At 47.1% G+C, this 12,738-nt stretch overlaps 2 protein-coding genes across 3 annotated transcripts in view; one reads left to right on the top strand and one right to left on the bottom strand.

Annotated features, from left to right (window-relative positions):
• The window catches only part of Rpa2 (replication protein A2), a 12,831-nt gene extending 7,319 nt beyond the window's left edge, over nt 1-5,512 (top strand). For both annotated transcript variants that reach the window (XM_050150506.1, XM_050150499.1), the window contains exons 6-9: nt 331-447; nt 2,783-2,890; nt 3,176-3,270; nt 4,807-5,512. In XM_050150506.1, the coding sequence (XP_050006463.1) occupies nt 331-447; nt 2,783-2,890; nt 3,176-3,270; nt 4,807-4,891 (405 nt within the window). In that variant the 3' untranslated portion in view covers nt 4,892-5,512. The remainder of the gene's footprint in view (nt 1-330; nt 448-2,782; nt 2,891-3,175; nt 3,271-4,806) is intronic.
• Nucleotides 5,513-7,887: 2,375 nt separating this feature from the next.
• Nucleotides 7,888-12,738, bottom strand: part of Themis2 (thymocyte selection associated family member 2) — a 13,585-nt gene continuing 8,734 nt past the window's right edge. The window contains exons 4-6 of the mRNA XM_050150326.1: nt 10,558-11,669; nt 8,588-8,738; nt 7,888-8,234 (exon numbers count right to left, since the gene is read on the bottom strand). Coding sequence (XP_050006283.1) covers nt 8,128-8,234; nt 8,588-8,738; nt 10,558-11,669 — 1,370 coding nt within the window. The 3' untranslated portion in view covers nt 7,888-8,127. The remainder of the gene's footprint in view (nt 8,235-8,587; nt 8,739-10,557; nt 11,670-12,738) is intronic.

The following is a 12,738-nucleotide window of genomic DNA, read 5'->3' as shown; positions in this document are numbered from 1 at the left end:
TTTTTTTTTTTTTTAAAGATTTATTATGTACACAACATTCTATCTCCACATATGCTGACACACCAAAAGAGGGCGCCAGCTCTCATTAGAGATAGTTGTGAGCCACCATGTGGTTGCTGGGAATTGAACTAAGAACCTCTGGAAGAGTAGCCAGTGCTTTTAACCACTAAGCCATCTCTCCAGTCCCCTACACAGTTTTTTTTTAAGTGTACAACAGACGTTTTCCCAAAACTTTCAGTTTTTCAAATATAGTCAAGGAAAAAGCCAGTAGCTTGCCCAAAAAGTTACTTGACTATTTTTGTCTTTTGCTTGCATTTTCCTCTTTAATAGAACAAAAAGAGCCTGGTAGCCTTTAAGATCATACCCCTGGAAGACATGAATGAGTTCACTGCACATATTCTGGAGGTGGTCAATGCACATATGATGCTCAGCAAATCTAACAACCAGGTAAGAGCTGCAATCGATTTTTTTCCTTTTTTGGGAAAGCAAACTTTTAAGATTTGTATTTATTTACATGTGCTTATGTAAATGTATATGGTGTGTGAGGGTACCTTCAGGGGCCAGAAGAGAACGTGGGATCCCCTAGAAGTAGAGTTGTAAGCAATTGTGTGCCACTTGACAATCAGGTCCTCTGGAAGAGCCTTTTCTCCAGTCCCATGGATGGCTATTCTGTTCTGGCTTTTATTTTGTTGACATTTAGAATATTGAAACACCACAACCATCACCACCACCACAACCCCCAAAAAGGGAAAAAAAAAAAAAAAAATTCTTAGGTCCTCAGGACATTTTCTTCCTGAGCTTTTTTAAGTCTAAATGAAACACTAATGAGTGTTCTTCAGAGTTTTGTGTTCTTTCTTATCCAGTACCAAGAAGGCTGAGTGAAAATTCCCAAGCCAGACAGCATTTTGCTTCTAGGATGTACATTATAAAAGCACCTCAACAGTGGACATTTAATGATGGTTTGTTGACAGGGGAATCTCCTAACGCTTTAAACCTTACATGATAGATTTGCCCCTGTCATTCAGTACAGTAGATAGAACACTTACAGAGTGTACCGTTCCTCAGGCACTGCGTAGATGAAGGGACGTGTATTGGGAAAAGCAGTTGCTATTACAGTTGGGGATGGGTCAAAAGCTGAAGCCAAGTGATTGGCTAGTTGTCTCTTGGTTATGGTGCTTAAGGACATGAATTTGACCCCAAGAACTGTAGGGGAAGAGCAAAACATGGACTAATGAAATGGCTTGGTGGGTAAAGGCAAATGGTCAACCTAACAATCTTGAGTTTGATCCCTGCACCCCACATGATCAAAGGAGAGAATTGTTCTCTGCATTCCACATACGTGTCGTGGCATGCATGCGTATATACACCACATACATACATATACACACATAGTTTTTTTTTTTTTAAAGTTTGTCTGTTTAAGCAGGACATGTGGCATGTGCTTGTAATCCCAATGCTGAGAGACAAAAACAGGAGGGTGTCTGGGAGCTTAATGGCCAACCAGCCTAGCCAGTGAGAAACCCTACTCAAAAGTGAGGAATGGCGGTCAAGGTGTCCTCTGGCCTCTAGATACACACGCTAACGCCAAGAAGGAAGCAGATGACTAACGTGGCTTGGTCAGTGCAGTGTAGCACTGCATGGTGACAGAGTCGGGCTGTCATCCTAGCACGTGAGAAGTTGATGCAGGTGGATCTCAAATGAGTGAGGTGAGTGTGTGCTGTGTAGACTGGGGGAGAAACAGCTGGAAAAGTACAGCTTTTGACTGCTTACTAGCTGTTAAGTCCTGCGTTCTTGGTCTTAGTGTTTTATATCATTTTTATAGGCAGAAAGAGCCACTTCAAGTTTCCAAGTAAGAAGGACGTGATTAGAGGGGTTTGTGGGTTGTAGTAATGGGAGGATTGATTAGAGTTCAGAGGGGTGAGGGGGGTCTGATGGTAGAAATTAATAATTATGCAAAGAGAAAGACTGGAGACTCAAAAGATGGATTAGTTCTGCTAATGGACTGCTGCTTGAGGTGAATTATAATGACAAGCGGCCTTAGAGAGGAAGGAAAGAATTTAATCCATAAATCTCTGATAACCTAGGTGGCTACCGGTAGTGAAGATTTGTGGCCCAGAAAGGGGTCTGGGGTGGAATCCTGAGGGGAACTTGTTAGCCTGTGGAGATAGGACAAGTGAGTGGTACTGGGAAGGCACAGTCTGAGTGAGAAGCCTGGTAGAGACACATTTGAAGGGAGTGGTCGGCACTGCTGCTGCTTAGAGGTCAGGTGTTGTGAAGACTGAAGGACTTGAGCCGCTGATTGAGATGTCATTGCTGGCTTTGGTAGGATTCCATTCAGAGGAGTATTTGAGATTATCCCGGTAGTGGTAGGCAGAGAAAGGAGTTACTAAAAAGAGGATGGAGCAACTGCCCTTTTTCTTCATGGTGTTGCAAATTGAAACCACAGCCTTCTCCACATTAGGCAAGGCCTCTGGCAGGGATCTGCACCTGCAGGCAAGCCTGTGTTCTTTTTTTCTCCCCATGGTGTTTCATAATAAATGCTTGCTTGAGTGGTTCCCAGTTGAATCATAGCTTGAGCATGAAATCAGGAAGCAGAAGTATCCTTTTCAGGGGAGAGGGACATGTGCTTCAAGACTTCCATCTCTGCGTTTTCCTGTTACAGCCCATATAAACAGTTGCTAGGAAAACTGATTAAATTGTTTCTTGCTGTTTATTAGCAAATTATTTGAAGTAGATTTTACTTGGTGCCTTTTCTAATGTTCTAAACTTGTTCTTAATTCAGGTCTCAGCTGGGAGACCATCTATCAGCAACTCAGGAATGGGTGAGCCAGGAAACTTCAGTGGGAATAACTTCATGCCAGCAAATGGCCTCACTGTGGTCCAAAACCAGGTAAGATGCCTGTTTCTCATGTAAAACACAGACCTCTATTTTGTTACTTCCTAAAGGATCTAAGTTATCTTGGTGCCTATTTCATACCATCCCCTCTTAATGCTTGTGTGTGAGCGTGTGTTTGTCCACATGGCCTGATACTAGTGGAGGCTTCAAACCCAGGTTCTCTGCAAGTGCTCCTCCTGCGCCATCCCTTTAGCCCCTCCTTTTGCTTCTCTAGGGACTCGGGTTAACTTGAATAAACTGATCCAGAGCAGTTGCTATAGTCTTTATTTGAACTGTTAGGTACTGAATTTGATCAAGGCTTGCCCAAGACCAGAAGGATTGAATTTCCAGGATCTCAGAAATCAGCTCCAGCACATGCCTGTAGCCTCATTCAAGTAAGTATTGTTGTCTATGACCTAGAGGTCCAAAGTTGTAGCTATCTCTGTTCATAGTTCCCTGATAATGAGAAGTCTGTGTAAAAGATGATTGGTGGTGCTCACCTGTGATCTCTGCACTTGAAGGGTAGAAGCGGGAGGATCAAGAGTTCAGAGCCAACCTGGACTCTGTGAGACACACAGCAAAAGAAAAGGAAAGTTGTCAGCTGCAGCCTGTTGAGGGAAGTTGACCAGCTGTGCAGAGATTTCAGAAGGACTCGCAGGTGGCGCTGTTCACTGCCTGCTGATTTGTTCTGATTGGAAGGCATTGGGTAATCCTTACACCTTTGCCCTGATTTCTATGCAGGCACCAGATGCCTGATTCTATTGCAGTGAACTAGATGGACTAAGTAGATGGTACTCTTGTGTCTTGAGTTCAAGGCCAGCCTGGTCTATATAGCAAGTTCCAGGACAACCATGATTGCTTAAAGAGGCCCTGTCTCAAAACAAAACAAAAGCCCATTTAATAATTGTAGGCTTTGCTGGTACTTGCCTTTAATCTCAGCACTCAGGAGGCATGGGAAAGTGGATCTCTGTGAGTTTGAGGCTAACCTGATCTACAGACCAAATTCCAGGACAGCCAGAAATGTTTATTACACAGAGAAACCCTGTCTTGGGGGTGATGTGTGGTGGTAGGTCTGGATAGAAAAGAAATGCCCAGGTCAGTTTCCCATCCCTGTGCTGTAAAGTGATAGATAGTGCCCGTCTCAGCACTGGTGAGGGGGTCCAGGATCACTGAGTGTTACTGTCTGTGAGGACCTGAGGATTTGGGGGACTCACACTCTTCTGAGTACTCTTCCTTTTCTGCTTTGCTGCTGCTGCTCACAGGCAGAGCAAACAGCATTTCAGTGTGGGGTTCTGGGGTCTGAATCCAGGGAAGGGAGCCTTAAGACCCTGTGTACAGTAGGGATTTCATGTGCAGGCTGAATATGGCTTCGGGTTCTTGTGTGGGCTAAAAACTTGAGACCAGGATCTGAGGCAGCCCTGGTAGCCCTTGTCTGCATGGATAATCTCAGTCCTGGGGTTTAATTGACTTCTCTGTAAAAGACTTCCATGAACAAAATTAATAATTCTTAATTAAGATAATAAATGCAAAAACAAGTGATGTTTTCTGAAGCATGAGTAATAAAAACTCAAGAGACAGATATTGGGGTTCAACATGAAGACCAGAAAAGCAAAACAACCAGCCACTGCCTCTTAACCTCAATGTCAGTCGGAAGATGGCGATCTTGCCTCCAGGAATCTCAAACTGAGATTCTCTAGAGCTAGGATTAAGAGCATGTACCACTACTGCTGGTTTTTTACAGCAAGCTAGTGTGACTGCTGGGATTAAGGGTGTGTGTCATTGCCTGGCCAGTGTGGCTGTTTTACTTTTCTGATCCTCAGGCAAGCTTTATTTATTAAAATACAAATGAGATGCCTCTACAGTTTGCTTGTTTAGCTGTATTCAAAAGGCGTTGGTTTTAATGTGGGGGCTCTCCTTTTTTTTCCTTCTAGGCAAGCAGTGGATTTTCTATGCAACGAGGGGCACATTTATTCTACTGTGGATGATGATCACTTTAAATCTACAGACGCAGAGTAACTGGAGCTCATTGGATACCTGAACTATTTCCAGCTGGACCTGTTTTTCTATCATCTGTTGTCTCCAGCTCTGCAGTTTTGGCCAGTGGCTTCTAGGACAGAAGTTTCATAGAGAAGCTCTCATCTGATGTCCTTGTGAAACTTACTGCTGTTCTGTTTTGTTGTTTGATGTTTAGAGGTTCAAAAGGAGATAGACAGTTGAGAAGGAAGTAAACCAGGGTGGGATTTCTTAACAGAAATTCCAGGTAAACTAATCAGGACTCCAGGCTGGATGGGTGGGATTGAAAGAGAAACACAACCCAGAGAGCTGGGCAGAACTACATCATGCTTGGGAGCTTCTGTTCTTGAAAGGCTTCCTGTTGAGGTGATGAATGATGCTAGGGCCAAAGGCTATAAAAAGAACCCACTACCTTCTGCCTATTTTTGCTTCCTGCTTTGAGTCTATCGTGTTACTTTCAAAATTGCACTTTCCTTCCCCTTGTCTTGCCCACAGCTGAAAGTAGGTTTAAGTGAGCATGAGGTTTTAGCGAGGCGGCCTCACCAGAGGGCAGAGAGGAAGAGGTGTCACTGCATTGTTTGTATTATAAATGTCCATATGTTTAATAAAACAGTTTGATTGTAATAGCTTTTGAGATGTTGCTGGTTTTTCACATTGACTTACTGTGGAAGCCAGGACAACTTGCTGGAGTTTGTTTTCTCTTCCTACAGTGTACAGAGTCAGTCATCTTCTGCTGTGTATCAGGGATCCAACACAGATCGCCAGGCTTATTTTCTCGGGTTTCTTGTAGATGGGCAAAGTATGTGGCCTTGCCATGGAGGATTGTGAATAGGCCTTGGGCTAGAGTTATAGCTGACAGCAGTGGAACACTTGCCTGCGCTCCACAAGGCTGGCTCAGCCCATGGCAGCACTGAAGAAAGGGACCCCTAAAGTTGGTGCTGACAGTGTGGTCGTGTACTGAGTTAGCTGCTGTAAGACTTCACGAAAGCTCTTGTAGTAGAGACTGAGCTCACAGAGGTCAAAGGTAAATGATGTCGTGGATGGAACTAACTGGGGATGGAGTTCATAACGTGGAGCACTGCTAAATGAGCTCTTACCCTGATTGTTGGTAGTAAACCTCTGGCTGTTTGCTAGATGGCACTTCCCTCTGGCGAGCCACGCCTGTAGGTAGGGGCCAGCTAAGCGGAACAAGAAAAAACAAAACATGTTCCAGTGGGGGGTGTATGTTAGGATACTTTCACATAGTTCCAATTTCTGTTTACCAGGGTGGATCTTTCCATAGAATTCAAATGACAACTTAGCAATTGAATGGCTTGTTTCAGGAGGCAGATGGGTCTCTTGAGTTCTGAGGCCAGTTTGGTCTACATACCAGGTCCTAGGCAGCCAGGACTACATAGTGGAAACTGACCTCAAAGAGGACGGGTTAGGGAGACAGAGAGAGAAGGCTCAGGGATAAAGAGCACCTGCTGTTTTTCCATGGGGGCCTGAGTTCAGTTCCAAGCACCTATGTCAGGCAGCTCACAACTGTCTTAATTCCAGTTCTAGGGGATCCAGTGCCTCTGGCACCTGCATTTCTTGTGTGCGTGCAGATACACATCAGTGTCTTTATTAGATCCCAAACTTGGTTAGGTGCTAGCAGTCGGAGAGATGAGCATCAGGAGGCTTGCAGTGGACTGCCCTGACTTCTGGTCATTGATGGCTCTCAGTGATCACGTAATTGCTAAGCACTGGGAGTCTGAGGCAGAGCACAGGCAGGAGAGTGCTGTGGAATTCCAGCCTCCTGAATGTTGTGCTTTGCTGTATAGGTAGAAGAGCTGTGTTCGGGAGTCCAGTACAAGGTATTCAGTACATTGGAACGCCAATATGGCCCAAGCTCTTAGAAACTACCAGTGTCACCTAGTTGTTCAACCTTCTCTCAGGAAAAATTTTAGAACTGCAGGTGGGAAATGGGGTGTCATGAAAAATATTTTACTAAGCTTAACTAGAGAGAGGCCAACTTAAGGATTAGTATTTAATGTGGATTAATGGTTTCATCTTAGTGCAGTTAATGGGGCTGAAGAGATAGCTCAGAGGATAAGAGCACTGGCTGCTCTTCCAGAGGTCCTGAGTTCAATTCCCAGCATCCACATGGTGGCTCACAACCATCTGTAATGAGATCTGGTGCCCTCTTCTGGCCCACAGGGATACATGTAGGCAGAATATTGTATATATAATAAATTTTAAAAAAAAACAATGTAGCTGGGAGAAACTTCACTGAGCCATCTCTCTGGTCCCTCTATCTTTGAAAAGTAGCTCTCTTAGTTCCACTAACAGATTTTGATAACTTAAGTTCTACCTAAGATTTTGTTCTTGGAAGCAAATTCTCACATTTATTTGAACAAGCCCATTTACCATGTGCTGATCATGAGCTGGAATCTACAAACATGAGAATATTGTCTGTCCCCAGGCACAGAGCCTGGACGCAGATGTGGCACAGCAGACAAAGGAGGTGGCAAACACTGGGTGGAACAATGAAGACTTGAGTTCCCTTTACCAGAAGGCAGGCAGTGCTGAAGCTGCTGGCTTTTGATTCTTCTGAGCCTAGTTGTGGAACAACTGTTGAGCACAGGAGTGAACAGAACTTAAATGGCTTCTCTGAACACCAAAACTCTAAGACTGAGAAGTTCACATGCAACCTCTGGGGACCAGGCAGAGGCAGGAATCTGGAACTCAATGGTGATCATGTAATTGGAGGTTTTCTGTTCCAACCGCCCAGTCCCAAAGAAACACACAGAAGCTTATATGAATTATAAATGCTTGGCCAATAGCTCAGGCTTATTACTAATTAGCTCTTATATTTTAAGTTAACCCGTATTCCTTATTTACACTCTGCCATATGGCAGTATCTTCATTAGCATGGGACTTTCATCTGCTCCCTCTGTGTCTGGCTGGTGACACCTGACTCTGCCCTTCTCCCATCATCCTTAGTTTAGTTGTCCCACCTATACTTTCTGCCTGGCTACTGGCTAATCAGCGTTTTATTAATCAATGAGAGCAATGCATATTTAGGGTGTACAGAAGGATTATTCCACAGCAAGGTGGGAATAGTTTCTGTCCCATTTCAAATCCATGCCCATCTGAGTTTGAGTCCCTGAAGACTGCCCCGGGTCTCCCAAGAGTTAGCTGTTATCTCAGCTTCCTGTGCAGCAGCGGCTGGGAAGTGTGGCTGCCCCAGCACTTCGATGACTTTCTGAAAGGGTTCAAATTTCTTCATAGTCGTGGTCATCCATATCTGGGTCAGGCAGGGGAGGTGACATGGTAGGATATTTGCCAAGCATGCTCTGGGATTTGGGTTTCATGCCCAGTGCTGAAGAAGAAAAGAAAGTCTGGGTTATGCAGAATCTTTGTCTTTAGGCAGGTTCCTTCCCCTCTTCAGCTTCCTCAGGAAAGGGCTTGGCCTAACTCTACAGCCCAGACACCACTGTTCATTTTCCTTGAATCCTGCAGTCATTTTGCTGTCCTTGATTGTCATAGGAGGACACTATCTAGGACGGGACTCATTTCATTGCTAGGGTGTGGAGTCTAGGAAGAAAGACCAGAGGCCTTCCCACCTGAGCCACTCTATACAAGCTTGGCTCTCTCTCAAACTAGGACCACAATAGGGTCCCCTGGCAGAGCCAGCAGAGGCGGGAGAGGGGCTTGATGTGCCAAAGGACTCACCTGAATTCTTTGTTTGAGTTTTGGACTTAAGGTCTTTCTTGTGGATAGGAATCTTGCTGTACAGATTTGACTGGTCCTTGGGGAGGTCTTCCAAGGTCTTCGCCTTGGGTTCAGACTGTGGGTAGGATTGCCGTCGTCCTATAACTTGAGACTGAGCAGGAAAACAAGATAAAAACAATCCAAAAAACTAGAAATCAGAAAGGGTCCAAGAATCAGCAGTCAAGCCCATGAGATGGAGCTTCCTGACAGTGCCCCGGGCTCTGGCCACTGGCCCTGCTTTGCTGAGCCTGGCTTCTCACGGACAGGATCCCCTCGTGAGAATCCTCAGGACTTATCTTTTTAACTTCCACTGCCACGTGACTACATGATAATAAATTCAGGCCTCCCGTGGTCTCAAAACAGTATGCTTGTTGAGTTCACAAAGCATGCTTTGAATAGGTCACTCAGGCAGAGCGGTCAGGGCCAGTTCAAACCCAGCCCTGTCATCCTCCTGGCTCTATGAGCTCGGGTGGCTGGCCTGTTATCTCAGCTGTAAAGAGAATGTTGAGGGGGTGTGCAGGGGAGGGGTACTGTGAGAATAGGTGGAGTCAGCTACCAAGTAAATATGCTACAGGCAAACAGGAAATGGTTACCACAAGGGCTTGTGGGGGAAGTCTTCTTGGGTTTACCACTAAGAAAGATGCTCAGAGGGGCAGCGTGAGCCTGCATCCCCACTCTTCCATCTTTGATTTCCCTTGGCTCATTCAGCAGTGCCTACCAGCCTTGGAGATACGGAACTTCTGCTCTCTGCCCCCCTTATCCTGCCCAGCTCTCTTTAGGCAGAGAGACTACAGTACAGTGGGCTGGAAAATGACATGTCTCCAAGCTATGGACACAGCAGGAAGGTGACAAAGAGAACGGAGCCAGCTCTCCCCAAGCCTGAAGGAGGAGCAATGATGATGGGCCATGGGGCTAGTATATGTCTAGTTTGGGTCACCTCAACTCTGTGGCCCATACTAGACCCATGGTCAACCCAGAGCCCTTCTTCTGTGGTTGAAGTTGGGAGTACAAAGTGGAGGTGGGTGAGTGGCCCAGGAAGGCCAGCCAGACTGATTTCCAGACCGGAATCAATTCATGAAGGACCCTGATGCCATGTGGAACCACTGAAGGTTTCAACACTGTGACCATCAGGCAACCAGAGAAAGATTTAGGATCTATGCTGGTTAGTTTTAGCTGCTAATTTGACACCACCTAGAATTACCTGGGAAGAGAGTCTTGATGAGGAATTATCTAGATCACGTTGGCCCGTGGGTATGTTCTGTGGGGGATTTTCTTGACTACCCACCAGGATTAGACGACAGAGCCCACTGTGGGTGACACCATTCCCTATGCTGGACTCTAAACTGTATGAAAGTAAAGAAAGTCAGCAAGAAAGCGAGCAGGCCGTATGTATGCATCGGATTCTTTCCCTCTTGACTGGACATGGTATGGCCAGCTGTCTCAAGCCCGGCTCTGTGACGTCCCTGCAGTGAAAGGCTATCACCTAAAACTGTGAACTAAAACCTTACCCCTCCAAGCTACTTTTGGTTCGGATGTTTGATCACAGCCACAGAAAACAAGCAAGGACAGGAGCCATCCTAAGAGTTACTGGAAAAAGAAAAGATGATTCTCCACTTGGGAGTGGCGCAAGGTGACAGGAAAAGGACCAGGAACTCAGGGCCAGAATGTCCAACCTCTCGGGGGCATGTCAGAGTCTCAATCCTCATTTTTGCAATGATAAAATACTGATAATAAGGCCAACTCCAGGATTATGAGGCCTGACTGGGAATAACTGGTACAAAGATCAGAACTTGATGAGCTGCAAGTTCAGTACAGTTGAAAGAGAATCATGGCAGGCAGAAAGCAAGGAAGGGACCCAGGGTGAGCACCACAGGGGGCTCCTCTGGGGGGGCCCCTCCCACTCGCCCCCCCCCCTTAGGGTCTGTGCTTACCGTCACGTCGTCATCCTCCTGGCGTACCTTCACGCCGATCTCCTGGCAGCTCTGTACGCTCTGCTTCCGCTCGCTTATACCCTTGCTCTTTGGGGGCCTGGGCGGGGGAGCTTGGCTCTTCGAGGCTGGCAGCTTCCGGAGATTGTAGTAGAAGGCTTCTGATAGTTCCTCCACCCTAGTGACAGAGAGTGGCCTAGCCACCTGGCCTGGCTGCCCCGCAACCTCTGCCACGGTCAGGTCCAGCCACCGGGGAGGGATTTCAAAGCACATTTCTGGCTGGGAGTCCAGGCCTACCACCAAATAGGGTTCTGTGAGCTTCTCCTCCAGCCGCAGACCCGGGAAGGAGACCAGAGGGTCAGTGGGGTGCCGGGAGTCCTTGGCCACCACCTTGACCTCACAGGGCAAGGAGAACTGGGCGGTGAGATCTGCTAGGCTGTAGCGCCGCCCATCATTCACCTCCTCCACGAAGCCACCAGAGAGGTAGAGGGGCAGCAGAATCTGTTCTTTGTCCTCGACCTCCTCCTCTTCCTCCAAGTCCTCCTCTTCCTCCCCGACTTCCTCACTCAGTCGCTGGCATATCAAGACATCTATGTCCTGGCCCTGGGTCCCACAGACCTGGCCTTGCCTCAGCACCTCCAGCCGATCGCCCACAGCCAGGAAAGAAAATTCAGGATTCTCCTCTTCGTTCCCATCACAGTCTTTTGTGGCCACCACCCGGAGGGGTCGGCCTGGCTGGAGAGCCCCCAAAATGTCATAGGCCGTGGGGAATTCCCTTGGCCTCCGCCTCAGCTTGCCCTGGTAGGCCCCGGAGAGAATAAAGTATCTGGGAACCTTTCGGCTCTTGCTTGAGGCCACAACCTGCCAGGCTGGTGAGGCTGGCCCATAGATGCAGAGCCTCTGGCCTTTGCGTAGGGAGCCCACCCACGGACTGAGGAAGATGGGTGGGCCCTCAGGAACCTCCAGGATCTCTGTGGACATAGGATAGGGGCCTCCCTGGGCCAGGACCTCGCTTAGCAGCAGCGGCTTGATGAAGTGGATGTTCTGGGAGGAGGCGGTGACATCCTCCACCTCCACCTCCAGGGTGGATGGGATCTTGACGATGGTGCGGCGCACTGTGGGGAGAAGGGCAGGCGGTTCAGGGGTGCAGCATAGCACCCCGTGCTGGCTTTCACCCCAGCTTTGAGTCCTGTTTCATCTCAATCATTTTCCTACTATACTAGGTTTTTTTTTGGGGGGGGGGAAATAATTTCTTTTCAGCTTCTTTTTATTTCTTAATTTTAATTTTTAAATTTTAAATTGTATATTTGTTTTTATGACTTTTGACGGTATGTAGGCATATGCATGCGGGTGCAGGCAACGGCAGAAGCCAGCGGGGCAGTTGGGTCCTGCAGGGGCTGGAGTTACAGGAGGTTGTGAGCCGCCTGACAGGATAACTCCAGGTCCAGGTGGAGCTGATGCTCTTTTCTGACCTCCACGGGCACTGCACACACGTGGTGCACAGACATGCATGCAGCCAAAACACCCATACACACAGAATCGATGATTCTGGAAAACTCTTTATAAAAATCAAAAGAAAACACATTTACCGGGTGTGATGGTGCCCACTACAACCCCAGAGCAGGGAGACTGAAGCAGGATGGCCAGGAGGTCAAGGCCATGACGTGCTAACTGAGGAGGTCATAATATTGCAGAAGGGTTGCACAGGGGTGTGCTATGTTAGAGGGAGTCAGGGGAGTCAGTGTGCGATGCTTCAGTTGAAACTCTGAGGATGAAGAAGGTGACTGGGCTAGGGGTGCTGTAACTCCAGCAGAGAAAATCCCTGTGCTAGGAAAACAGGGCACACAGATCTTCTCGATTTGCCTTTTCAAGGGGAGCTGGGAGGGCATTTCCTTTTCCGTTTCTTCTCCACAAACAAAATAAAATCTATTTTGCCGTGCCATGGGTATACATCTCTAAAACGAGGATAACTAATTTTCAAAAGTTTTTTTTAAAAAAAAAAACCAACAAGCCGGGCGGTAGTGGCGCATGCCTTTAATCCCAGCACTCAGGAGGCAGAGGCAGGCGGATCTCTGGGAGTTCGAGGCCAGCCTGGTCTACAAGAGCTAGTTCCGGGATGGGCACCAAAGCTACAAAGAAACCCTGTCTAGAAAAACCAAAAAAAAAAAAAAAAAAAAAAAAAAA

The sequence above is a fragment of the Alexandromys fortis genome, unplaced genomic scaffold, assembly GCF_014885135.2.
Source record: "Alexandromys fortis isolate MF-2015 unplaced genomic scaffold, M_Fortis_MF-2015_v1.1 scaffold_26, whole genome shotgun sequence".
NCBI lineage: Eukaryota > Metazoa > Chordata > Mammalia > Rodentia > Cricetidae > Alexandromys > Alexandromys fortis.
This window is presented reverse-complemented; position numbering and strand designations above follow the sequence as displayed.